Source organism: Watersipora subatra, chromosome 10, assembly GCF_963576615.1.
Source record: "Watersipora subatra chromosome 10, tzWatSuba1.1, whole genome shotgun sequence".
Lineage (NCBI taxonomy): Eukaryota > Metazoa > Bryozoa > Gymnolaemata > Cheilostomatida > Watersiporidae > Watersipora > Watersipora subatra.
This window is the reverse complement of record NC_088717.1, coordinates 19,944,135-19,971,243: the sequence shown is the minus strand read 5'-3', so window position 1 is coordinate 19,971,243 and position 27,109 is coordinate 19,944,135. Positions and strand designations below refer to the sequence as shown.

Below are 27,109 nucleotides of genomic sequence, written 5' to 3'. Positions count from 1 at the left end.
CAATCTAAACACTAACAAAAAGCTCCGAAAATTCTACATATACTGGGTAGCTGTTGTAGTAGTCGTCTTCTCTCGTTCACATATATACGTGTATTGTATCCGCATTATCGCAGTAGGATTATATATTAGGTTATGTGGAAAAATATATCTTGCACTCTCGCGTCCGGGCAGAACAACACGAGATTGTTAATGACTGAATAAGAAAATCTATCGAACGCATCTAGTCTAGTGGCCGTGCTAAACCAATCTTACTACATGGTGGCAGCGAGAGGAGGTCTTCAGCAATGTTATGGGAGACAGTGAGCATAGCGAAGAAGAAGATGCCGCTTCTGTGGTACATAAACATTACTCGATTCCAAGACTGAATCCACCGGACAAATTTGACTTCAGTGACCCAGGACAATGGACTAGGTGGAAAGCCAGATGGCTCAGGTATCGGGAGGCAAGTAGATTATGTGAGCAAAGGGACCGAGAACAGATTAACACCCTTGTTTATACGTTAGGCCCTCAAGCAGAAGATATCATCTTAGCCAAAGCTATCCCGGAGGATACGCATGACAATCTAATTAATGCTTTCGATACATATTTTGGTGTTCGCACTAATACGATAGTAGAACGCGCGAAATTCAACAAGCTTGCTCAAGGCAACGATGGCATGGACGTATTTATCAATAAGCTGTATAGACAAGCTGAATATTGCAACTACGGTGCATTGAGAGAAGAACTCATCCGCGATAGATTGGTTGTTGGCGTTACTGATGATTCGCTGAGCAACAAACTACAATCAGAATTAGATTTGACTCTTAACACTGCTGTAGACATTTGCAGAAGATATGAATCAGCAAAGCAGGCACAGACGGTAGTGAGACCTGGCATTGAAGGTTCGTCGGCGTCAGTAGACAGCGTTAAACATTTGAAAAATCGTAGATCTATGAAAGCGACTGCCAAGAATGCTAGGCCCACAACGAGTGGTGCTGCTAGTTATAACCCTAATCCAGCCAGTAAACCGAAAGCCTGTCACAGGTGTGGAAAAGGCTTCCACCCGAAATCATCATGCCCAGCTATCAAATCTGTATGTAACCACTGCCGGAAGATCGGGCATTGGAAATCGGTATGCCGACAATTATCTAAGGTTTCAGAAGTTCAAGTAGCTGAAAATATCTCGACACCACATTTCCTAGGTGAGGTCAAGCCGCTCAAAGTAGACAATCGCAGCTGGTCGGTGAGAATAAATATCACTTTCCACAACTGTCCCGAGGTCGTAAGTGTGTTCAAACTCGATACAGGTGCTGCTGTATCTGTATGCAGTGTAGATACTTTTGGAGGTAACATTCATAAACTGTCTAAACCCGACAAGCAACTTGTAGGATCCGGTAACACTCACTTACCTGTACTAGGTTATGCCAATGCTAAGATGCGCATTGACAACCGACACATTGTTGAGAAAGTTTATATAGTTTCTGATCAGAACACTAATCTGTTAAGCAAGGATGCCTGTATTTCTTTAGGATTGGTTACTTGTGATGTAAATCATGTATTCAATGTTAACACTGTTTCTGGTGATGTTGTAGGGAAACATGATTTTAAATCTGAATACCCTGATATTTTTTGTGGTTTAGGCAAGCTCGCAGATCCATACACGATACAGATACGAGACGATGCGAAACCAGTAGCGTTGCATATCCCGTACGAAGTATCGATGCCCCGTTTGCAGATCGTAAAGAGGCAGCTGGACGATATGGAACGAAAGGAGGTCATTTCAAAGGTAACCGTACCTACAGACTGGTGTGCGGGTATGGTCCAGGCTCCGAAGGCAGACCAAAATCAGATCCGAATTTGTGCCGACCTTACAAATTTAAACAAGGCCGTACGGCGTGACACATATCCAAGTACGTCGGTCGATAGCTCGCTTGCTAAGATATCAGGTGCAAAGTTTATGAGCAAGCTTGATGCAAACTCGGGCTATTATCAAATTCCGCTATCTGACGAATCCCGGCTACTCACGACATTCGTGACTCCTTTTGGGCATTATTGCTACAATAGGGTTCCATTCGGACTAGTCAGCGCCGGCGACATCTTTCAACGGTGTATATATAACATTCTCGAAGGTCTTGACGGTGTTGTCTGTCACATGGACGACTTATTAGTATACAGCTCTGTCAGCGAACAGGAGCATGATGATCGTGTTCGCAAAGTGCTCCAACGCCTGAGGGCGGCCGGCATGACACTTAATGCGGAGAAATGTTGCTTCAGCCAACGCTCCACGAAATTTTTAGGTCATTTAGTAGATGCAGAAGGCGTGAGACCTGATCCCGATCGTATCAGAGATATTCAAAATCTCGCTGACCTGACAAATATAACTGAACTACAATCACTCTTAGGTACCGTGAATCAGTTGGGAAAGTTCTCGCCACGCATCACTGAATTGACGATACCGCTTCGTGCTGTCCTCAAGTCGCCACATTGGGTCTGGGATGTTGCCCAAAAACAAGCCGTGTCTGACATTAAGTGTGAATTGTCGAAGGCTCCGTGTTTAGCATGGTACAGCATCGACAAACCAATAATCATAATGTGTGACGCTTCCAATCAGGGCCTAGGAGCAGTTTTGCTACAAGTGCAATCCGATGGCTCCCGAAGGCTAGTAGCATGTAAATCCCGATCTCTAACCGAAACAGAACAGCGTTGGTCACCTATAGAGAAAGAGGCACTAGGTATAGCGTGGTCATGTGCTAAGTTCGATAGGTACATTCTTGGCCATCAGGACGTGACAGTCGAAACTGATCACAAGCCGCTAGTGCCCATATTTAATTCGAAGGCGGTAAACGATCTTACGATTCGCATTCAAAGACAAAGGTTACGTGCAATGAAGTACACTTTTGTAACTAAACACGTACCGGGAAAGTCAAATTATGTGGCAGATCTGCTTTCACGCCGACCAGTAGGTAGACCAGACGTCGAGGACAAGAAGCTCGCCGATGAAATTGAGGTGTACACTATATCGTCTCTATCGCAACTACCAGCGACGGACCGCAGGCTTAACGAGATTAAACACGCACAGCTGGAGGATACAACATGTAGGCAAATCAGGCAATACGTGCGACATGGTTGGCCATTTTACTTATCAGACTTGCAGACGAACCTGAAGCCATATTGGCAAGTTCAAGGAGATCTGAGTCTGGTGGACAATGTTCTCATGTATATGGACCGTTTGGTAATACCTCTTCCGATGCGCGCAGACATTCTTTTTAGATTGCATTGCGGCCATCAGGGCATCACAAAATGCAGAGAGAGAGCCCGCCAGTCAGTCTGGTGGCCAGGCATTTCTTCCGAGATTTCCGAAATGATAAAGTCATGTAGAACATGCCAAACATACTCTAGCAAAAAGACTGAACCGTTGCAACCATCAATCTTCCCCGACCACCCATGGCAGCGTGTAGCCACCGACATGTTTCATTGGCAAAGCAAAGACTATGTACTAGTTATAGACTATTATTCTAGGTACATAGAAGTGATAAAGCTAGATCGAACCGATAGCGACTCCGTGATCAACGCACTGAAGTCCGTATTCGCTCGTCACGGTATTCCACAGTCTGTTATATCTGACAATGGCCCACAGTACGCTAGCCAACAGTTCAAGAGGTTTGCCGAAGAGTACAATTTCCTCAGCATAACCAGCTCACCGAGATTTCCACAAGCTAATGGGGAAGCAGAGCGTGCCGTGCGCACAGTTAAAAATCTGCTACACAAATCATCCGACCCGTATAGAGCGCTACTAGCGTATAGGAACACGCCCATACAGAATGGTTACTCTCCTGCCGAACTACTTATGGGACGCCGTTTAAGATCGGACATACCCGTTGATCCGAAGTCACGCCTACCGAATCCTCCTGACATAGAGATAGTCAGGTCGAAAGAACAGGATTACAAATCCTGCATGAAAAGAGACTTTGACAGCCGCCACAGAGCGAAAGAGTTATCTCCGTTATCGCGAGGTGACGACGTGTATATTAGGGATCTCGACAGAGAAGGCGTTGTTACCAAAAACCTTCCAGGACGCTCTCATGAAGTACACACTCTGAACGGCAGCGTACGTCGCAACCGTCAAGCCCTCTGCCGATTGTCACCGAACAATCAGGACACTGTCGAACCGAGCACTCTCCCACTAGTCGAGCGTGAGGCCGGATCCAACACTGCTGCAGTACGACAACCTATGTCAATTTCTAACAATCAGCCACCAGTACTACGCCGCAGCACTCGCATACGTAGGCCTGTAAAGCGCATGGATCTGTGAGCAGCCGTTGCATTCATTCGTTGCTAGGTCTTGTACATATTATACTCACTCTTGTTATTCTCAGTTTACGGCTTATATGTTTGCTGTTCAGCATAGTTTGTAATGCCTTCTTTCTGTATGCCCAATCCACATATGCCTTACCTACTTCTTATTTTGTATTAAGGGAGATGTTGTAATAGTCGTCTTCTCTCGTTCACATATATACGTGTATTGTATCCGCATTACCGCAGTAGGATTATATATTAGGTTATGTGGAAAAATATATCTTGCACTCTCGCGTCTGGGCAGAACAACACGAGATTGTTAATGACTGAATAAGAAAATCTATCGAACGCATCTAGTCTAGTGGCCCTGCTAAACCAATCTTACTACAGTAGCGAACAGTAATTGTAAAAAAACAATAAGACATATTTCGATAACGAAAAGGGCTATTTACAAAATCTTATTTTGAGAAAACGTACAGCAAAAACGAAAACAATATTGTTTAAGTAATCTTAAGCCACTAACAATTAATTATAACAGAAACTTAGATTATTTTGGCATGTAACCATGAACATTAAAAATGCCTTTCAATGAGTGAACGATAAGAAATAAATTATAGATGATCATTCATTGCGTAAAAAGTTTGATACATGGCGTCTGTTATCTTTTCTAGGTCAACCACTATCCCAGAAGTCCCTTCTCCATATATACATGTATATTGGCTACGTCACCTTTTCCATTTGATAAGCTCACCATGTTTTTCTGCGTGGAGTGCCCTAAGCATTTCGCCTCACTCAGAGAGCTGCGACGACATGAGCAATGTCACATCAAGAAAATTAAGTGTCCCTCCTGCGAGGGCGTCTTCGCCACCAGGGCGTTATTAGTACAGCACACAGAAGAGATACACCGGCGATCTGTGGCCACACAGACATCGCCCACAAAGCTACCATCCACCAGTAGGCCAAGGGAGAGGAGGGCGCCTTTTCCGAGGCAGCTGCCAAGTGGGCACTGAAGACCGGTGTGGCGTCTATCCCACTCGGTTAGGACATTGGCCTCTTCGATACGCGAGGTCTCTTCTCGAATAGTCGCCAAGAACCCCCGAGATCCTCTCGGCCTTGATGACCTGGACGTTCTTGGAACAACTAACATCCAAATAGGATAATTCTCCAGAATTATTCCTCCCACAGCCCTTTTCAGGACCATCAGTATTTTCATAGAGTTTATTCGTTTGAATATCTCGCTTGATTTTTACATTTACAACACCAAGCCCAGGTTTTCTAATTGCTATATATGTCCAACTACCCACAGATTAGCTTAGTAATATGGAAACCAGCTTTCATGGAAAGCTAATAGACTATCACACAACTCGTTATATAAGCAGCTGTAATGCTGCGTACAAACTGCACCAAGAAAAGGAATCTTAGTGAGAAAGTGCAGAGGGACGCCTAGCGAGCAATAAAGATAAGAACTGCACCACTTTCAAGAACAACAGACGGGATGTTCGGTTTTAACTTGAACACAGTTGGGTGTATATATACATTATTTACATTATTAAATTTACAAGTGAAACTGTTTGGGTATTTTTTATATGTAAACTCATTGCAGCATTACACATCATTGTGTTGGATTTGAGTGTTGTCTGTCTTTTCATGTTCATAGAGCTGGAATAATCAAGTTGTACTGAACAATCGGTACTTTGCTTGCAACAATTAAAGTTGTGCTTATCCCACGACCAAACGAGCTGATGCAAAGTTTGGGAATTTTTATGATAAATGCATGTGCACACAACTTACGAAAATTATTCGTCAACAATGAGACGAACCCTTGTAATAAAATTTCATCAACAAATTTAACCATCGTTTTGTAGATTAGTTAAAGTATAATAACAATATAAAACACATATAAGCCTATTTAAATATGTTACCAAGTCTTTGTATATTATCGAAATTCTCTTAAAACTTGCCCATCTGATCGGATTATACACAAATAGACAGATTAATTTGACCGAAAATCGTTATTAAAACTTGCAAAGCCTCACTTTTATAAAAGTTAAGACCGGAAATTGAAACGCCGAGCGACAGAGAATAGAACGATTAAGTCTTGAGTATTTCACGAAAAAATAGCGTGCACTTTTCACCAGTTTATAGCATTGTAGAATTGCCGAAGGTTTCGGCAATTAACATAGGAGTACAGAAATCGTTTCATTTCTGCCGATTTCAATTTTTTCATTTGCCGACACATTTGAGTACTTTCGTATTCTAACTGATGTCCAACGCAGTGCAAGTAAAGGAAATGGTAGTATGGAAAGTAATGGAAGTTACGGTTCTTATGAGATTATTACAATAATTAATTATAAGTTTGGATGACTACAGAACGATGACTACGTAGTACAGATTTTTTTAAAGTCTAACACAATGGAGGTAAAGAAAATGACGATGATATTTTTTCTAATGGTTTTAATGAGATTATTACAATAATTAATTATAAGTTTAGATGACTACAGAACAATGACTACGTAGTACAGATTTTCTAAAAACCTATATCAATATCACAACTTCGTGATATTGTTTGCTATGACGTTTTGAAATGTAAACAAAATTGTGCATTGGTTTTATATTATTACTATATTAATAATATTGGTTATTCTAATAATATCAGTGCATTTTACTTCTAATATTGGTCAATATTGCATTTCTCTTTTTGCAGAAGGAGAGATATAAACATATAATCTTTTCCTTTCATTATTGCTATTTGTTGTATATAATAACACCCACACCCAGTACACTACAGCTACCATTGCAGTTGTCCTATTTGACTGCTAATATAGCATTTCTCAACCATCAGTACCCTTTCTTTTTTCCAATATTACTTTGGTCGTGGGCTGTATGACAGTGGAATTTCTAGTTACTTAGATATATTACTTATTAAGTGTAAGACAACTTGTACGCAGAACCCATGAGCAAGTGGCTAGTCAACGACAACAATAACAAGTATCTCAGAGCAAGCAGATACTTGCCCGCTTTCTTATCCTGCGCAATTATTGGAAAATTTCAAACAGTTTCAGACAGTTTCAAACCTCAATTGAATTTATAATAATGTTACCACTATTTCATCTGGGCAACAAATAGAGTTTTACCAACGGATTTGTTCAATAAAAGCACTAATTAACCTTGAAAATGTTTGAAAAAAAATGTTGAAAATTAGTAAAAAGTTAAGTCGCTTGAGCTAAAAACATGAGTTTCAAGTTAATTGAAACAAACTTAAATCGTTTATGGTATGCATAATATTTTTTGTTAGTAATCAATACATTAATGCTGGAGCCACAATGAACTAAACCAGTTTAAGTATCTCGCCAACTGCAATTAACTCAAGCAACTCATTGCATCACTGTACTCCAACAGATGGAAAATGTAGCAATTGCTGTAAAGTTTAATGAAGACTTTTAAGTCATTTTTTTAATTTATTTGCATTTCTAGTAGATTGACAAGTAATATTGCTTATACATGCAGTGATATCTGTTATTTGTACATGCTGCTTTACTAGCAAACTAATAGGACAGTTGTGGTAATATTGATCTCATCTTTAGTTGGGAAATTTTTTTAACGTTTAATCTGACAAGAAAATAAAGGGAATCTTCCAGAAGGCCATGCATAGCAGCTGAGACTACCTATTCAAATAGTGATCATAGCCATCCTAAATAGCGCATTGAAATTCTCAGGCCGAATGTTTTGGTAGGGCAAATAAGTTCACCGTTACTCTTCAGAACCGGGATTATAACACACGGAAAGCCAACTTTTGAGCTATAAACATGTACATAATAAATAAAAATATGACCACAATAAACCATAACACTGGTGGGGAGCTTCAGGAATGGTCAATGAGAATGATTGTGCTAAGCTCCTCAGTGACTTCTACATCTGAACTAACAAGCATGTCTAGCAAGATCAAATCTAAGCAAATAGCAAGGTATTGTATTAGTAGAGGAGAGCAAGAGGGCTAGCATTATAGATATAGCCGTAACCAATGACTACAGCATAGCCAGCAAAGAAACGGAAAAAGTGGGGCATTATCTCCCACTTAGAGAGGAGATAGAAAACTGCTGGTATGCAAGAGCAACTGTAATTCTAGCAGTAATTTGATTATTGGGCCCAATAACACCTGCACATCAAATTTGGCTTGCCCAAATACTGGCTACAGTCAATACAGTCAACAGGCAACAGCCAATCAAGTGAGTCGTAAAAAAGCGTGTTATTGGGAATAGCTAAGATTTTGAGGCGAGTACTCAAACCGTTTCTGGTAGGATACCTGAGCTTGGGCAAACATTACTACCCATTTGCGTTAACCGGGTGAGGAAACAATTATATACATATACACATTATAAATATATGTGCACATGCATAATATATATATATATATATATATATAAATTGATTCCTCACCCCGGTTAACCCGTATGGGTGGTAGTTTCTGCTCTAACTCGGGTCTCCTACCAGAGACCTAGGAGTTTGAGCACTCGCCTCAAGATCTTAGCTATTCCCAGTAGCGCACTTTTTTGCAACTCACCTGAGTTGATTGCTGTTGGTATTTGGGCAAGCCACATTTTATGCGCCGGTGTTATTGCGCCCAGTGCCCCAACGACTACTGGGATTACAGTTGTTTTTACATCCCAGCATTTTTCAATCTCTTCTCCAAGAGGGAGATATTTCTCTACCTTTTCTTTTTCTTTGCTGTCTATATAGTAGTCATTGGGTACTGCTATATCTATTATAGTAGCTCTCTTGTTCTCCTTGTCCACCACCACTATATCTGGTTGGTTTGCTAGGACATGCTTGTCAGTCCGGATATAGAAGTCCCAGAGGATCTTAGCGCGATCATTTTCATTGACCTTACCAGGAGTTTCCCACCAGTGTTGTAGTTTATTAAGGCCATACTCGTCACATAGACTTCCATACACAACACCACCTGCGACGTGATTATGCCGCTCAGTGTATGCATTTCTTGCTAGCTGCTTGCATCCACTGATGATGGATATATATATATATATATATATATATATACATACATGAAGATATAACTTCAAAAGAACAATAGACGGTCAAACAAAACATAAAATTGCAAGCTGTGCTCTGGCGCGTATAATACCCAAATTATTGCAAATATTTACTTTAGCTGTTCATGTCACTGCTCACCAAATGTGTTGGTTGATTGCGTCTTTACTGACTGAGTGATAGACGAAAAGCAACAGGCTTAGTGTGTAATAAAAACATTTGCTGTTCCTTTTTAGTAGCATAGCCCTGCTTTGTTTCTGTATGAAAGCTTCTGCTCCTAACTTGGTAGGACTAGACATTACATCACTAGACACGAAATCGGATTATGACTTTTTGTTTTGTACACACATAATTTCTAATCAACAATTACCATCTGCATAAAATTTTTTTTACTGTTTTTACTACTATTAGTATTAATTAATTATCGTTTGTTTGAAAATGTACCAAAATTCTAATATAATTTTTTTATTATGGTTTTTGGTTGCAAGACACGTGCAGGTTGAAAAAACAGCCAATGCATAAATTTTTTTTTTGGCTTTTTGGCATGAACAAAGATAGAGGTGTGAAGAAGTCATGAATCTTTATCTGAGGTTTTCATTTGGTTTTTTACGAGTTTGTGGTTTGTTTCTTTTTGTTACTAATCTATCCTTCGTTTTTTCGTGACATCATTCTATCGTTGTCTGCCATCTTTATGGCAAACTTTTATCGTTAAAAACACAAGCTTTGCAATTAATTATTGCAAACAATGCTTTTGTTTGCAAATTTTTTATTTTAGTATCCAAACAACACCGAAAAATACTATTAATCAGGAGAATGGCTATCGTTTTCTACAAAGATGGTAGCTTTTTCGTAGACGAGCGCATGTGCGAACAGGGTAATGATGTCAAAAAAACGATGGATTTACTAGCAGGGTTTATGTCTATGACTCGGGGTTTTGTCGATTTGCTCATTAATTAGGTAATTTGCTATCAAAATTTATTACGAGAAAATGTAAAACTTATATACATGTAATAGCATTCAATGTAATTCAAAGGCATTTATCCATAATGAATATTTTGTTAAACAATTGAAGTAAGTGTGCACTGACAGCAGTTTCTACAAAAAAACAGCCTAGAATATTTCTTACAGAAAGACAGACAGGAAATGCAGGTATTAAAGAATGTTTTACCCCAACCCATTGATAGGTTTTTACACTGAGCTAAGAGCCTGGTTTGCTGCTCTCTACATAGTCATACATGTGTCTGATGATAGGAGATGCAACACACCAATAGCAAATTGCTCTCCATAAGGGAGCACATATACCAAACCAGAATAAGATCAATCGTGCTGTCGGATGCAGGCTAGTGATCACAGCTCCAGCAAAGCCTACTATCCACACCATCAATGTTACTGCAAAACAAAACTGAACAGTTACTTGCTGTTTAATCAATACTCATTGTTACCATGCAGTTAAGAGTTGTCTTGTATTAGCAATCATTAAACAAATGCAGTGAATTTGAGACACTTATTGAAACATCGAATCCTTAGGTGTTGTGATCTGAAGTCATTAACCTATTTCTTTTGATTTTTAACACCACAAGATTTAAGTATGTCTAGTTGAGGGAGTCAGTCAGTTTTCTCGTAGTTGTTTAGTAAGCTATAACATAACTATGCTTCACCCTTTTATTTCTATTTGAGTTCAGCAAGAGTTTTACATAAATTGTTTTTAATTCCCTTCTGGCAGTAGCAAGGTATAAATGTAGACAAATAATATGTCAAAAATATAAACAACTTTCTTACATGCACAATAGATTGGCTCAAGAACCCTGGCTTATGCCTCGTTCCCATATACGTCGCAAAGCACCGGCGACAGCACTGCAGGCTATTAGCGGTGAAATGGGAACCTACGCGCCGGGTACCGCAGAGGACCGCCGGTAGTTGCCGGCGGCATCGCAATAGTTTCGCGCTGCTCAAATTTCGCAAAAGACCGCAGGCAAAACCTTCCCGAAATGCATTGTATGTGTGAAGGTCACCATTATAGGAACAGTGTGGCTAGCGAGCATTTTATTTGATTACGCGATTATGTTTAGCGATGCAGCTTATATGTGAACATATGCCGCCGAGCCTAATGTCACAAACATTTTGCTGCGCAAGTTACCGCCGGAGTATCGCAATCGATATGGGAACCAGGCTTTACATAGCATTAGTTGGCTAAGTGGCATTAAATATGAAGTTGTCTGCTCTTTTCATACCATCATATAAAGCCAGCCAGCAAAGCTTACCTATGCCAGCTGCTGTGTTTGCCCTGAACATCACAATTCTCTCAACAGATGTTTTATATGTGTCATCAGGATGAGGAAAAAGGCCTCTAAATCCAGTGCTTGCAAAGATAACAATCGGTGGAGGAAGGAGTATAATCAGAGCTGTGATACTATAGGCAGCGATTTGTTTGTGGTTTATTACACAGAACATCAGGTTTGATGAACAGAGCACAGCCTGTAATTATAGTTCGTGTCAGAAGGTGTGTATATTTCAAGCTTAAGTTCAACACCAAACTATTTTCCATTATCATGGTCATATAACATTTATTTCTATGTAAACAAAAAGTAGATTAATTCTTTCATTGCAAAAAGTCGTTTGAGCAATACAATGTTTCTGTTAACTGAAAAACCCAGGTCACTTTTGCAGTGTGATGCTTTGTACCAATTGTATCAACGTTAGGCCAGGCATGATGGAATTTTCTCAAGTTTCCAATTTTTGAGTTTTCTTGGTGAAGATCAGGGCAGTGTCCACCTGTTTAAAAATGGTACTGCAGAGAGAGTCCAAGAGGGGTACCGAGCGCCCTCTTTGTGGGGAGAGGGGAGGGGTGCGGGGGTTCTCACCCGGGAAAATTTTTAGTATAACTAGTCAAAATGGTGCAAATCTAGCACACTTGGCTCTTGATGGGGCACATGTTCTAACAGAAAAATTGACATAATCCAGTTTTCCAAATATAAAACTGTTTATTGAGATTGTCTTTAACAACGCTTATTAAAAATATAATGTGAACGGGAGCTGCTAAAGGGGTTGGTCACAGCTAGCATGAGGTAGAATTATCACCGGGTACAATGCTGAATGGTGTAGGAGATGAGTAGTCTCCTATGAAATAATTTAATTAAATAATATTGTAGAGTTGAAAAGTAAAATTAATAGAACACCATGTTAAAAATAATGTACTTATACTATAGTCTATAATACTGAGCAAGTAGTACCTAGTAGATTTAAGTTTGAGCTATGCATGTTAAATGCATAGCTCAAACTTAATTTATTTCTATGAACAAAAGCTTTTGTGCATAAGCATTCATTTACATATCTACTACTACAAAAAACACAACCATGTACAATTGTCTCTGTATGAAATGCTTGGAAGCATTCCTTTCGGTAGAGTCCATTGCTATAACGTTGCCGTGCGAGCTACCACAACGATCGTTTTTCTCTGTATATTCCAAGTATTATAAAAGTCTAAAAATTTTAAATCACTTCCATCATTTGAATTATTGTTATTCTAATCACACCAAAAAATCACTTACAATCGGAGAATCAAATAATATTTTATTTTACCATTTTGAAAGTCGAGCCGATGTTGACTGGTATTTCCAGCTTTTATTCTTTTCCAAGGAGGCGCGATTTCATTAGCACAAAGCAACGCCTTTCGGATAATCGTTTCATATCTTATTTTATCGACTAATATCTTGTTGATGATATTTAAAACTTACTAGCATTCATATCCTTTGTGTAACGTTGCGAGACGGCCGCTTTATACTAAAAGCGATGTAAATGCCGTTCCCCCACACAACCGATAAACGACATTTTGGCCATTTCCCCAGCCAAAGTGTTAAAATCAAGCAAAAAGACGTGAATTCCGGGATTTTGAGCCTCAAAAAATGGTACTGCCATGGCAGTAGTTGCAGTATAGGAGGATACGGCCCTGGTGAAGATCATGTGTGTCGTCTTAAAATTTACTTGAACTAATAAATCAGTCATTGCAAGAGTGTTTTCTATAACTTTTAGACACCAGTACGATGGCAGACTAGTGTGTCATGAGTGATCATCAAGTGTGGCGATAAAGCACAGAGAATAAGTATCTGCAGAATTATTTTTAAACAGCAACTGGTGGTTGATGGTGCACTAATTGGTGCAGATGTTAAAGTGTTGATCTGCGAAGCTGAAATATCAAGAGTTAAAATTCCATCTGATGCAATCTTTTTGCCAAACTTTCAGCCGTGGCTACGGAAAAAGGGACAGACTCTTACTATAGCAAAGACTAGCTGAATGCCAAGCGTTGCTCGGGTAATAAAAAACCCTTTGCTCAAGATATTTATTTTTACATAGCATACAACAACAGTTACCATCCTAACTTTTAACCTTCATAACATGAGAAAAGTGTTTTGTGCAGTTTAAATAAATTATGAGAAAAAATAAAACAACTCTAAGGGTTTTTAAACTTTTTCTAACCGTTGTAACCTTTAAATTTCATATCAAGAATTTTTTTATGCAGTTAAAATAAATTAGGAGAAAAGGTAAAACAATTATGAAAGTCTTTAAATGTGAATATTAAATAATTAGCAAGTAATGGCTAAATAAGATCTGTTTTGCTACGCTTACAATGAAAAACTATTTGTTATACCCTTATATGATTTTATTTCGTTTCAGTGTTTCGTGAGAATCATAAGGCGGAAATGGTGTAGAGAGGGTAATAGCAATTCATTGCAATTACCCTAAGACACCTTTATTTCACTAGTATTTACTTTCGTGAGTAGCGCACAGAGTAAAATTTAGCTGCAACTTAATTTCGCGGCTCTGGTGAGTGCGAAAATATAGTGATGTGAAAATAAATGCAGTGGAACAAACAGATTAGATTCCTCAGGTCCAGTTCGCTAGTAAGAAAAATTTTTCAATGAGGGACTAGTTTGTATTTGTAAACCGCAGGTAAAAATGTATGGGCGAGATAGATGATTCAATTTGATCGCTGGCTGCCATTTGTTTCTTGGACTATCAATGATGCCTAGGTCCCTCTATATATGACGATTTTATTGTGGATATCAATGAACAAAGCTATTTAGTTTCGAGTTTTCGCTCGTTCGTTATGATAGTTTAGTTTCGCTTATGAAATCTTCACGAGAGGATGACTCCGTGAAAATGCAAACGTTAGATGACGTGAATACATAAGTGTCCTAGGGTATCTAATGCAAACACAACCTGATAAAAATCATCAAAATTTTATATACATTTAGTTAGAAAAACAATATGTTAACCTTAGTAACTATAGTTACCCGCAGTAACTTTAGTCTATTTAGTGGTTTGATCTGCAAAAAAGTGTAACATTGCAATGTACTATGTGCAGTACATACCATGGAGAGTTCTCACCTTTGAGACAGACGTATAGCATAAACGTTGAGTTTTAATTTTATGATTTTTGCTTAATAAACACATAAAGCTAAGTTTTAGTATGTATTTTACTAAACTTAACTTCAACTCTGTCATCGGCTAAAACTTTATGACTTCTTGGTTTATGATTTCATTTTTACTATAACTTATAACGAATATCGCTGAGATAGGAAAAAAAAATCTTATAACAGTGGTATCGTAACTCGATTGCGCACTGTTTTAATCAATAATTTATTGTGGGCAATCGCGAAAAAAATATTTGGCATATGGTAAGAGTGATATGTGTGATAAGAACTGCTTAGCCCTGTGGTTGCATGCGTTTGTTAGTAGAATTGTTATTTGAATGTTGCGAGTTCAAATCCAATACAATAGTGGTTTTTGATTGCTAAAACTTTATCGCTATAACTGGACAGGTGAACAACCGACCGACAAACTCTAAGGTTTATAAAACAGTTTTTGCCAGAAAATTTATTTCAAATGCTCAAGTTTGTTTACCCGATGAATTTGAGTAACTTAAGCTAGTCTAAAGCCAGTCCCTCTGAAGCCAACGTTAGGAAAAAGAGTGCATCATGATCTCTAACGCAATCATGATCTTGAAGCATGCTAGTAGTAACCAATAGTACTTCCGCAAGCACTGCATAAGTATGTGCACAATCATTAATTACTAATAGATAATACATTTGTTTGCAAAACTGGAGGTTCCGAGTTCGATTCCAGTGTGAAGTGGATTCTTCATTCTTATAACTTTATCGCTATAACTGGACATATGAACGACAAACACTCATATTTATATATATGTATATAGATTAAGAAGGAAAATTGAAAATATGGCATGAGTGCACAACTTTCTCGGTCAATATACAATTACCGTATATGTAGCAAAACATCATTTTACCTAAACATCGAAATGGAAACATTCATATGCATTTTTGCCTTTCTTACACACTTAGCATTGAAATGACACTTCTTCAAACACGTGTTTTAAAACCATCAATCTGCTGGTCAACGTCACATGATATTTTTGGGCCGGTTTGCACAACAGCTCTATTTCATAACAGCTGAAAATAATTGTTTTACATGTCTGTCAATTCCTGAAACTCACTCGTAGATAATCTTATGATTTGCTAGTGTTCTAGCCGCATTGACTAATAATTACTCACTATTTTCAGTGATAGTCTACATCTTGGACATTGGTTATGTTTGGATGCTCTGGATGTTTGGATGTTATGTTCATATTGCCATATAGCTACATGCATATCTTACATTATTCTACAGACAAACTATGCATTGGATCAGTTTACTTTAACATGTAAATGCATGCTTTGGCCTCTAGGTACAAGGCGTTGAATACAAATTTAAACACAGTAAACTAACAATAAGCAAACCAGGCCCAATTTGTACATGTAACTTAATAACTAGAGTTCTATAGTTAGCATTAAATGTATTGTTTTTTTCTCTCACCAATCTTGGGAAAGAAAATGGGTAATCTTTATTATATATAATAGTACTCTCACAGTCTAGCATGCAGAGATAGACCGTCAATATGTTGATATAATGACATTGATATATATATACTGTAAAGCCTCTAATTGAACGCTATGGTGCTCTATTTTTCAACCCTTCTCTCATGGTGATGGTCAATTGGAGGTGGTGTTCAAATAGAGGCGGCGTTTAATTAGAGGTTTTACGGTATGTCAATATCTCAATATGAGATCATCAGGTGCTGATAAAGCAAAAATAATAAGTAGCTGCCCAGTTATTCAGAAATACTTGAAGGTGGTCGATTGGTAGAGGTTTTAGAGTGTCAGTCTACCAACCTGAACTTCAAGAATTAGAGTCTCGTTAAAATCAATCTGTTATAATAACCTCTAATCCTAGCTTCGGAAAGACAGACAGACATACACTGCTCTTACTGTATTAAATATACATTTTTGTTTTACTTTGTTTTAGAAATATTCAATATTTTTAATTTTTTTCATTTCGCCATAAACTTTGCTGTCTAGAAAAAACAAGAAAAAAATCAATTTGTATTTACATTGAAGGTGTGCTCTCCCTCAAACTAGACATAAAATAACCGTAATCATGAACCCTAAACCAATGAAAAATGATAGGAATAAAGAGAAAAGTTGTCGCTACAAACCAACAATATCACAGTTACTGTACAGTCATTAAATTAAAAAGTAAAGTTTAGTTGTTTACGACTTGAAGGGCCAAACAGGGAGTTGGAACAATGTGGGAACGGAGGAGGCAATTTACGTGTAGTTTACTGTTCGTATAATGTAAAACCCCTACAACAAAGAAGCTTCTAGAAACGGATTATTTACGTTGTAAAAGCGTCTACTATATTTGCAGGAAGAAACTGCTTGCCGTGATGTCTCAATCAAAACCACTGGAACAGCTGTTGCTCTATCTGACACTCTCGTAGACACACTCGAGGTACTTAGGTTACTAGTGCAGAATATCTCGGCGGTGATTCCCATGATTATCATGTCTAATATTACAAGAGGACACGTAGTCATTTTATCGGCTTACTAACAAACTTTTTTACTTTTCAAGCCCTCAGTAAATTCTGTATATCATTATGGTACAAATTTTCCAAAGTGTGAACAGTTTTTGAGCCTTCGGGCAAGCAGTATGTTTCAATATTTAATTAACTTTAGTTGTCGCAATGGATTGAGTGGCAAATATTAATTTGGTAAAATTCTGTTCTCTGCCCCAAGCTGTCTGAAGGTATGATGTTAAATTCTATGAACCTGTTGATGTGCAACAATTTGAAAACGTGTTCGTTAATACGGTGCTGCCAAATCAGAGAGTTATTCAATCAAAATGAAGCCGAGCTCAGTTGCCTACATGTACAGAGAGTGAGCTGAGAAAACGTATCGTTGTGGAAAAATAAGGTTACTTTAATATATGTTAAAACCTCTATTTATGAGTGCCTTTCCCTACAAATTATCCAACATGTAATGAATAATGCATTGTTTTAACATACAATGTAAAATTCAATGTTTCAGCCCGCAATGTAAAATTCAATGTTGCCACATGCAATGTAAAATTCAATGTTGCAACATGCAATGTAAAATTCAATGTTGCAACATGCAATGTAAATTTCAATGTTTCAACATACAATGTAAAATCTAGTGCTTCAACATACAACGTGAAATTTGAGCAAATATTTGATCCGATACCTGAAATATTTTCCAACACATGACGCACAAAAGGTTTTTGCGTTATTTTGGAAATTAAAAAGCAAACAAAAAAGCTTGCAATAAAAACAGTTTCTGTTAAGTTAGGTTAAACATCACTTAGACTAGGTTAAAGGCGGTAGCCCATTTATTCCTATCACCAGCCTTGATCTTCATTTACCTGTCACTAAGGAGAAATGGAAATAGAGGCTTTTATTTATTTCTTAGTTAATTTATTTTCTGTGTCTCTCTCATATAAGGACATGGTGTTATGACTATTTGTTATTATCTCCAGTATTTATTAAGGAGCTATCACTTGGCCTGTAGAACGAATTAAATGCATTACAGTGCATTTATTTCGTTCCACGGGCCAAGTGATTTGTACGTTAAATCAAATGCATTACGTACAACGTAAGGCATTATTTTGATCTAATTTACATGCAACGTGCAAATCCAATGTACGTTAGATGCATTTGCACATTAGATCAATTGCACTACAGTGCATTTGATCTAATGTACAACATGCAAACAAGTCTCAGAATGAACTGAATTCTCATGTAAAAGTTCCATTGTATGTAATAAGAATACATATCAATGCACTGCATTTCACTGCAGGTGCCCACCTGTTTGATCTAACCTTTTCTTGCCCATTGATACAATCAGAATCTAGAATGTCAAGACAGAATAATATTCTTGTTTAGTTCTACAACTGATTGTCACCAACCAATATATATTGTTTTATGAAAAGATATACATGAAACATGTTTGAAATATCTCATGTTCGAAAAAGTCTTTATTTTTCTGGCACTGTAAATCTCAGTAGGCCTACAATTTACAAATTACTTCAAATTTTTAACATCGTGTTTTGATGCAAAGGTCATTCCACTTTTTAAATATTCAGCTCCTGCAGTCTATGAAGCTTTTATTCTTATCTTATGTTTATCCCTAATTTTTCCAACCATTTCTAAAATTCATCTAATGTTTTGCTTCTGATTTTGCTCGCTGATATTCTGCTTGCTGATAGAAGGCTTCTCTGATTATCAACACATTACATAGCTCATCGTATTCTGCTTGCAAAACATAAAATAAAAACTTGTCATATTCATCCTGCGGATTTATCATGTTTGTCAATAATTTGACAGTGAAACATTTGCATGTGTGCATGGGATGCAAGACTGCAAGTTATGCTTGGGTTATAGACAAGTCAACAACAAGGTTTAAAAAGCTATTTTAGAATCACAGTACAATCAGTAAATAAGGATTTATAAAAGACTTAGCAAAAAACTAGACATGCCAAACCATGTATATTACATTAATATTTGCACAAGCATCAGCGAGTGGAGTGTAACCGCAAGAAATGCCAGATAAGTCTTTGCTTTCTTTAACGGACGCTGTTTTATTGGCAGTCTCATAAGTTTAGGCATCATTTATTATCACTGTCTCTGTAACATGTTAAAAAAATCTCCATGTTATTTTTGTTCTAAAATTTCTTGCCACCTCAAAAAAATCATTTTTTTTCTACTTGTATTTAATAACAGCACATTTGTTGAATGGTCAAAAGTTCATAAAACTTTTGGTAAGAGATTATTGGATACAGTGCGCCTTCGGGTTACCCTGACCTTGTTGTACGATTTATTTTGTCCTGAAATTTAGAAAACGCTGATGTTTTGCCCTCTCCATATGAAATATTTTTTGCCATATGAAATCACCAAAAATTTCTCTTAAAATTCAAATTTAGCAGTCGATGTGCTGATTATGTCGGAGCAACAAATATGCTGATATGCTATTTGCCAAATTTTCTCTAACAACGAAGCATAGAGATACGATGCTTGATATCGCTTAGTTCGGCATTATTCGTTATTGTTATTGTAAAAATGAAATCGGAAACATAAATAATAAAATAAATGGAAGAGATACGATGCTCGATCGCGCTCAGTTTAACGTTATTAGTTATTGTGAAAATAAAACCGGAAACATATAGGTGGTTAAATTTTAGCGATGAAAAAGTTGAAGTTCAGTAAAATAGTTAAAAGTTCATACTAAAACTTAGCTTCAAGTATGTGTTTATTAAGCTAAATTTATTTAAGTTAAATTCAACGTTTGTGTTACAGAAGTAAGTAAATGTTACTTACTTTTGTAAGTAAGTAAGTAAGTAACCTGCCTCGAAAGTAAGAACTCCCTACGGTACTTACTGCACATATTACATTGTAATGTTACATTTTTTTGCAGATCATAACCACTAAATACACCAAAGTTACTGCCGGCAACTATAGAACTTTACTAAGGTTAACATATTAATTTGTTACTAATTATTAATATGTACAATACATGTATAAATTTTTTATGATTTTTACCAGGAGGTGTTTGCATTAGATATTTACTATAGGTTTCTATACCCCTTTGCATGAAATTTTCGCCTTACGGTCCCAACACTGGAATGAATTAAAACGGTAAGGCGAGGGGCCACTGTATATATAATAGCTTCCATCATGAATTGGCATAGACATTGTGTTTAAAAGGAGTTGTCATCACAATACTCTGCATGATTCGGAAAGTTTAACCTGTATCTCTTGGATATGTGCGGGAAAAATGGTCATTGTTGAAAATAAATACTATATTATACTTAACTGTGGTATCATGGCTTGGAAATAAGGTAAATATTTAAGCCAACATTATAATTCTCTGTTGCAACTTATAAATAAGGTAAACATTATTTATAATTTTAACAGGACTAGTTGTTCTATATCAAATAAAACTTAATTGATGCGCTAAAAACTCATATATATTTAATTTACATTTTTTTATTAATTTTTTTTGCTAATAATATACAACTTGAACAGATTGAATTGAAAAGTGGTCTCAAGTCAAGTCAGTAGCCCAACAACTCAAAGAGTTTATCTCCAAAACCATATAGCCAACTTATTTTAAATGCTGTTTGAATTAATTGTTTTCTAGTCTTACAGGGTGGTCAACAAGCTATTAGTTTACACTATAATATATAATGATTCAATTTTTTGCTTTCTGGCATTTTTCTGCAATTTTCAATTGCTTTCTGAGTAAATAGCTGCATAGTAATAGACTGAGTTATAAAAGCGAATCAAACTTCTGCCTTCAAAAGTTTTTGTTGTAATTTTTGTCAATTTTTCTGTTATTCGCGCCTGATACTACTTCTTATCAGTCTTAACTTCGTTTAATATTAAAAATTAATCCAACTCTTTCGCCTTTATATTCGTTAAAGTCTTAGCTTGTTAATGTTTTTGCTATTGATAAGCGATGCTAGTTTTTAAAGAACAGTAGACAGTTTTAATTTCATTTAGCAATATATTTTGACACGTTCTTACCCATTCGGGTCCAATGAGGAAGAGAGGAAAGCAGTAAGATAGCCCTAGAATCCAAATAAAGATAACCCAACAAGCGGACTTTCGTGGTCCGAGCTGGTGAAGGTAATGAGATGATTCAGTCACCGCAATATAGTGGTCCACATTCACAAAGGCCAACGAGTACAAACCTGTCAACTTATAGCATAACACAGTTCAGACACTCAGTATATGGCCTAAGTTCATATTGTCATTATCAATGTACTTTAAGCGCTTTGTTTCCAGAGGCACTGGCTTACGCCATAGGCTCAGGTGTTTGTTCTGTCATCTGCTCAAGCCAGCCTTAGTAAGCTAGTCGCATGAACTTTCCAGCTTCTGATTACATACATCATGCACTAGAATCGGCTGCTAACACGTAATAAAGTCCAGAAACACCTCAAAAAGTTAAAAAAATATTTGCTAAATGTAATCGACATCAAGTGTAAAATGCTAGAGTTCTTCTTGAAGCAATCCAAAAACCAAATGAAATGTCTTTTGTTTGATAAAGAGTCTAATCATTTGGCAATTAGGAGGCTTAATGCATTTCTATTATAAAAGAGCTATTATAGCCACATCAAATTACTCAAGGACCAAGGACCAGCTGGCCACTCTAGTGCTTGGGGAGTCGGTGCAATGCATAGTAATATATAGTTCTTGCTGCTTTAATATGTAGGCACAGCATATCCTCTGCTTCAGTTCAGGGTGACAGGCAACTATATTGACTGTAGGAGTTCGAGTTGTAGAAGTTTTGGAATGTCCTCTTATAACCGGAGATATGTGTAAGTTTGCCAGAGCTTATAAGTTATTGGCATCGAGTAAGTCCGAAGCATTCTTCTCTCAAGCTCTTCACGCTATCGTTATCATTGTTCTTCTCGTAAAAGAAAGTCAGCAATTTAAGAAATTCTTGCTGAGGTTAAACATTATAAAACAAAAAAACTGTAAGGAGTAATGCAACCATTCCCTGATTGCTATTAGATAGATAGGAAATGGTGATGAAGGCATTATGTAAACTAATTACTCTGCCAAATCATCTGATCACATGGTTTTGACAGCTCAGTTGTATAAATAAACACTCTAGTTTTTCATCTCTTTTCTATCCTTTGACTTGGCACTACTTGTCTAAAATCTACAGAATATTCTAAATGCATCTACACACGTTAGAATAGTGGGGGTGCGCCCATCTCCATCTTCCTTCCTTGAAAAAACTTCTAAGCTTCTAGTGGAGGAGTTTTTACATTTATATTTGAATGTCTGCTCTAATAATAAAATCTTTTCATACCATTCAAAAGTTAATTTGTTATCGTATTGATCAGGAGTTCAATTATATTGTGGGTGTGTTTTCATTAGCATAGGGTTGAGTAAAAACAGCGCAAATATGTGATTAAATGTCTAATCCATCTAGCAGCAACTTACCAGCAAGTGAATGCTTAGAGAGATTTGAAAAAGCCAGCCATATGGTGGTAAACAATCCCAGTCCTCTGATATTGCCAAAGTCATACTGAGAGGAAGCACAACTCCTGCCTGTAATATACCAATAGAGGACTTGGTAAGTTTTAATATTTTCAATATAGTGCTGGTTACATACCGTAAAATATTCGTTCTTTACAAATTCCACTTTCAGCCGCTCTCATTCGACTAATAATCACTTTTTACACTAAGAATTTTTATTGGTATACATTCATAGACCTATTAACTACACCAATATAGTTATAGTATAGTTAATAGGTCTATGTATACGCTGTACTTACTTGTATTCTCCAGCTATTTTATTATTTTTTATTTCATTTTCATTCAGCAATCCATGGCTAACTCATTCATATGGTAAAAACTAAAAATGTATGTTACTCTTTTTATAGCGATTATTTGATTGTTTGAAAAAACATTTCAATTAAAATATTGACACTAATATGTAGATTACTGCTAATAGAGCCAAATACTGTAGGTAGATCTGAAATTTGGTTTGTATCGGAAAATGTTTGGTAACAAATTTCTAAAGTAGTCTTTAGCAACAAACAATAAGAACAAGGAAGTTTTGATGTCGGTCTGTATAACCTGTACGTATCACAAAGAAAAGAGAAAACAAAAACTAATGTTCAAATGTACAAACTAAACTTATAACAATAGAGCATACTACTGTAGGTAGATCTGAAATTTGAATATCGTAAACTCAAAGGCATTTCAAAATAGTTGCTTCTTGTTTTGCTTTTAATATTTTTAGACTTGTTTAAGCACCAGAATTTAAGCACCACCATTTAATTTAGGGTAGCTACACCAAAAATACACTACATCAGGAAGAGATTCCAAACTACTACGTTTTTCTGATGGCTGCGATTAACTGTTTGTTTTTGAGCTTTCAAGAGCTTGTAATCACATCTCCACATATTTTGCACCTACAACACAACAGAGTAAGACATGGTGAACCTTTTGATACCAAATGACTGTAATGTGAATTTTGTTGCAAGTCAACTTGTAACTTCAGTGAGTTTTGTTCCAATCACTTTTTCCTCATTATAGAACTGTTTGGTATCAAATTTCTAAATTAGTCTTTAGCAACAAATAAGAACAAGGAAGTTTTGATGTTGGTGTGTATAACCTGTACGTATCACAAAGCAAAGAGAAAACAAAAACTCATGTTCAAATGTACAAACTAAACTTATTACTATAGCAATGAACACGTCTAATACAGCTACTATATGTGCAAAGTGCAGTTTCAGTATTTCCAAATAAGGACTAGTAGACTTTGATTAAGGATGTAAGACCTAATTCGTTAGCACATTTAGCTGATTTGGTTTTCAATTCAAATGAACAAGGTTTGGGGGAAATATTAAACATATTTCATAATAATGGTCTCACAAGTATGTGATGAGTTAATGAAAGGAATATACAACTGATGAGTTCATCTTAAAACAGTTTTTTATTACTAGAATTGAAAGTACATGTAGTTTGTTCTACCAAAATGAATATAGTACGCTCTACTTAAAGGAGAGTAGGGTGTTTGCCCGAAGCGAAAGTAGCATGTTCTCCAAAGTGAAAGCTGAAATTGACACTGAAATTAAGAAGTTCTACCAAAGTGAAAGCATTATGTTCTATCAAAATGAATGTAGAGTGTTGTGCCCAATGCCTTGTATGCAATAGTTGCATGACTCGTGGAAGTGTATATGGAGCATACTGGTTTTCGAACAAACATGCCACGCCCACTATTTGTATATAATCTTTAATGGAGAGACCACAACATCAACACATTAACAAACAAAACTAACTCCCATTTGCAGTAGCTCTAACATTCCTTGTTGTAATATACACCATTTGAAAGAGGGCAAAATTCTACAAGTCTACAAGAGGACAATTCTACAATGAGGCCAAATTCTAAATATTGGCACCACCTACAAGGTGGTGCCAATATTTCTATAATATAAGATATATAACCATCTTAAACCTAAACCTCTCACTTAAAACTCTCAAGTGAAAGTCGCATGTTCTCTCAAAGTGAAAGTAGAATGCTCTACCAAAGTAAAAGTAGTTCTTCCAAAGTGAAAGTGGTATGTTCTTCCAAAGTGAAAGTAGTACGATCTTCCAAAGTGAAAGCAGTAGGCTCTACCATAGCAAAACTAGCAATTATCAAATATAAATTGGTATACCACATCAAGTGAAATTAGTGTGTTGTACTAAAATGTAAGTAATACGTTTTCCCCAAGTAAAAGTATGATCTTTGCTATTTCGGTGTCAAATAATCGTTTTTGCCAGCTCATAAATTTATTTTGCAATATTTTATATTGGATCATACATCATATTTGGAAATATCTAAAGCTTGCTCGGATATCATATAATGTGGTCGAGCAGCATATTTAACAGGTCATAAACTATGCTATGATATCATCAAACAAAACTGGCTCATGAAAGTGAGTGAAACATTTTAAACTTTTTATACCAAAAGCAGATTTCAATATGACTTTTCCAATAAACAGTCTGTAAAATTTTTTTAGATTCAACTGGAATCTGTTAAAATCAGTGGTATTTAATGGTTAGAGATTTAACACCTTCAGAATTGCAATGATATGCAGTATGATCTATATATATATATTTCTCAAAGTCCGTCTGTGGATCCGTCTGTAGGTTTTCCGGCTATAGCTATTATTAGAACACCTGAGCTGGACAACAATGCAGACTCAAAGTCATGGCTTACCGTCATTGGAAGGCTAACCTTATTAACTAGCTTAGTGGAATTTTCCATTGGCAATATGCCAGGCTACTAGCTTGAAAGGTACAGTAGTTTGACGAAGTTTTAAAACATTTACAGTTGTTTTTATTTTTCTTATGATATGTAGTTTGAAAGTTAGAATGGCAAATGTTGTTATATATTAAATACAAATCAATTTTCTGCCCAAATACTCTTCTATTATACGGGCAACACCGGGTGGTACAGCTAGTATAGGCATATTTATTAGGCATTGAAGACATATATGAAGGCATATAGCTTTCATATTAGAAGCGCGAAGTAGTTTTTAGGCTCAACTCATCTTTGAATAAGTGTTTAGAATTGGTAATGCCTTACCTGCAATAAATCTGAGAAGGATAGAGAATAGAGAAAATGACGATTAACAGGAAGCATCGGTGATTTTGATATTGCCCTCAATGAGAAGACAACTGCCATGAATGTCAATATCGTAGCTGAGCAAGTTACTATCTTATGGGTTAATCCAATGACGTGAGCGGGATCCTCCAAGAGATTGTTCATGCTCTTCAAATTTAGGTCTCTGTTGATATCAGAGTTGTCTCCCACTGTCTTCCACTCGTCTGTGGTGTTGACTGTTTGCATTGTTTGTCATTCTACAACAAATTTAAGTGGAAGAAAAACTTTCTCTTCACTACTGGACTCTCTTTCCTAGTTGTAACAAGATTTATCGCTGGTTATGTAATCATTCTACAGATGTCTAGATAGTTGGTTAAGTCAAATACGATGAAGGGACAAAAGTAAAAAGATACAAAGCAAATTGATTTTATATGTACATGTATTTCATTCGATTACTCAAAAATGTTCACAATGCCAGCGGCGAAATTGTACCCCATTCTTTCTACTTCTGTTCATTCATAGTAAATAGTAATAAGATATTTTATTATTAACTTCACTACAATTTTAAAACTTGGAGCCATAATTGCTTTAAGGTTAGGGCAAGATCGTATTATGCATGTTGAAACTAGTGTATGGTTACACTGGCATCGCCAACCATATGAAAGATAAGAGGTAGAGGTTAAATCTTACTCTCTATGTGATAGCAGTATGGCATAGCTACAAAAAAACCTATTCTGAAATTTTTGGTTGTGTAGCTAAGATCAAGCAAAAGAGAAACACTCAACTATCATTTGAGTGTTTGAAAAGCATTTTCTGGAAAAAAAATCAAACACTCAAAATTTAATAATCTTCATAAGAAACGGTAATATATATGTTCTAGTGTTAACCATGTGAATTAAAATTTAGTTAGCCGTATTCTCTGCAAATGTTGAAAAGCCATAAAATAGCTGACAAATACAACTAAGTACAGGGTATACCAATAAAAGTACCTGCTTTAGAAAGTGATTATCAGCTGAATACAATAACCAGAAGAGATTAATCTGATACAGTTTACAGGCCATCATTGGCCGAAAAATTCATGGTTGTCAGTCAGATGACAAGACAGCCTAAATGTTTGCTTCAATAGGTCAGTTTGAGGGAGACAGAAGCGTATTATTACACTGTATTTGTTCCTTAACCTATCATGACTGGCATCAAAGAGTAAATAACTTACCAGTGTTTAGAATAACCTTACATAAGCTTGATATACAGACTCCTCACAACGCCAGATATAC

The 27,109-nt window shown here is 36.6% G+C and overlaps 1 protein-coding gene across 1 annotated transcript; it reads right to left on the bottom strand.

Moving 5' to 3' along the window:
• Positions 1–8,137: 8,137 nt before the first annotated feature.
• On the bottom strand, positions 8,138–27,109 carry LOC137406852 (trace amine-associated receptor 4-like). Its single transcript, XM_068093459.1, has 6 exons — positions 27,049–27,109; positions 25,818–26,092; positions 22,679–22,786; positions 21,251–21,424; positions 11,583–11,796; positions 8,138–8,223 (listed from the first exon to the last, which is right to left on the bottom strand). Exons 2-6 carry the CDS (start codon positions 26,079–26,081, stop codon positions 8,138–8,140), a joined length of 846 nt encoding a protein of 281 aa, XP_067949560.1. The 5' UTR covers positions 26,082–26,092; positions 27,049–27,109.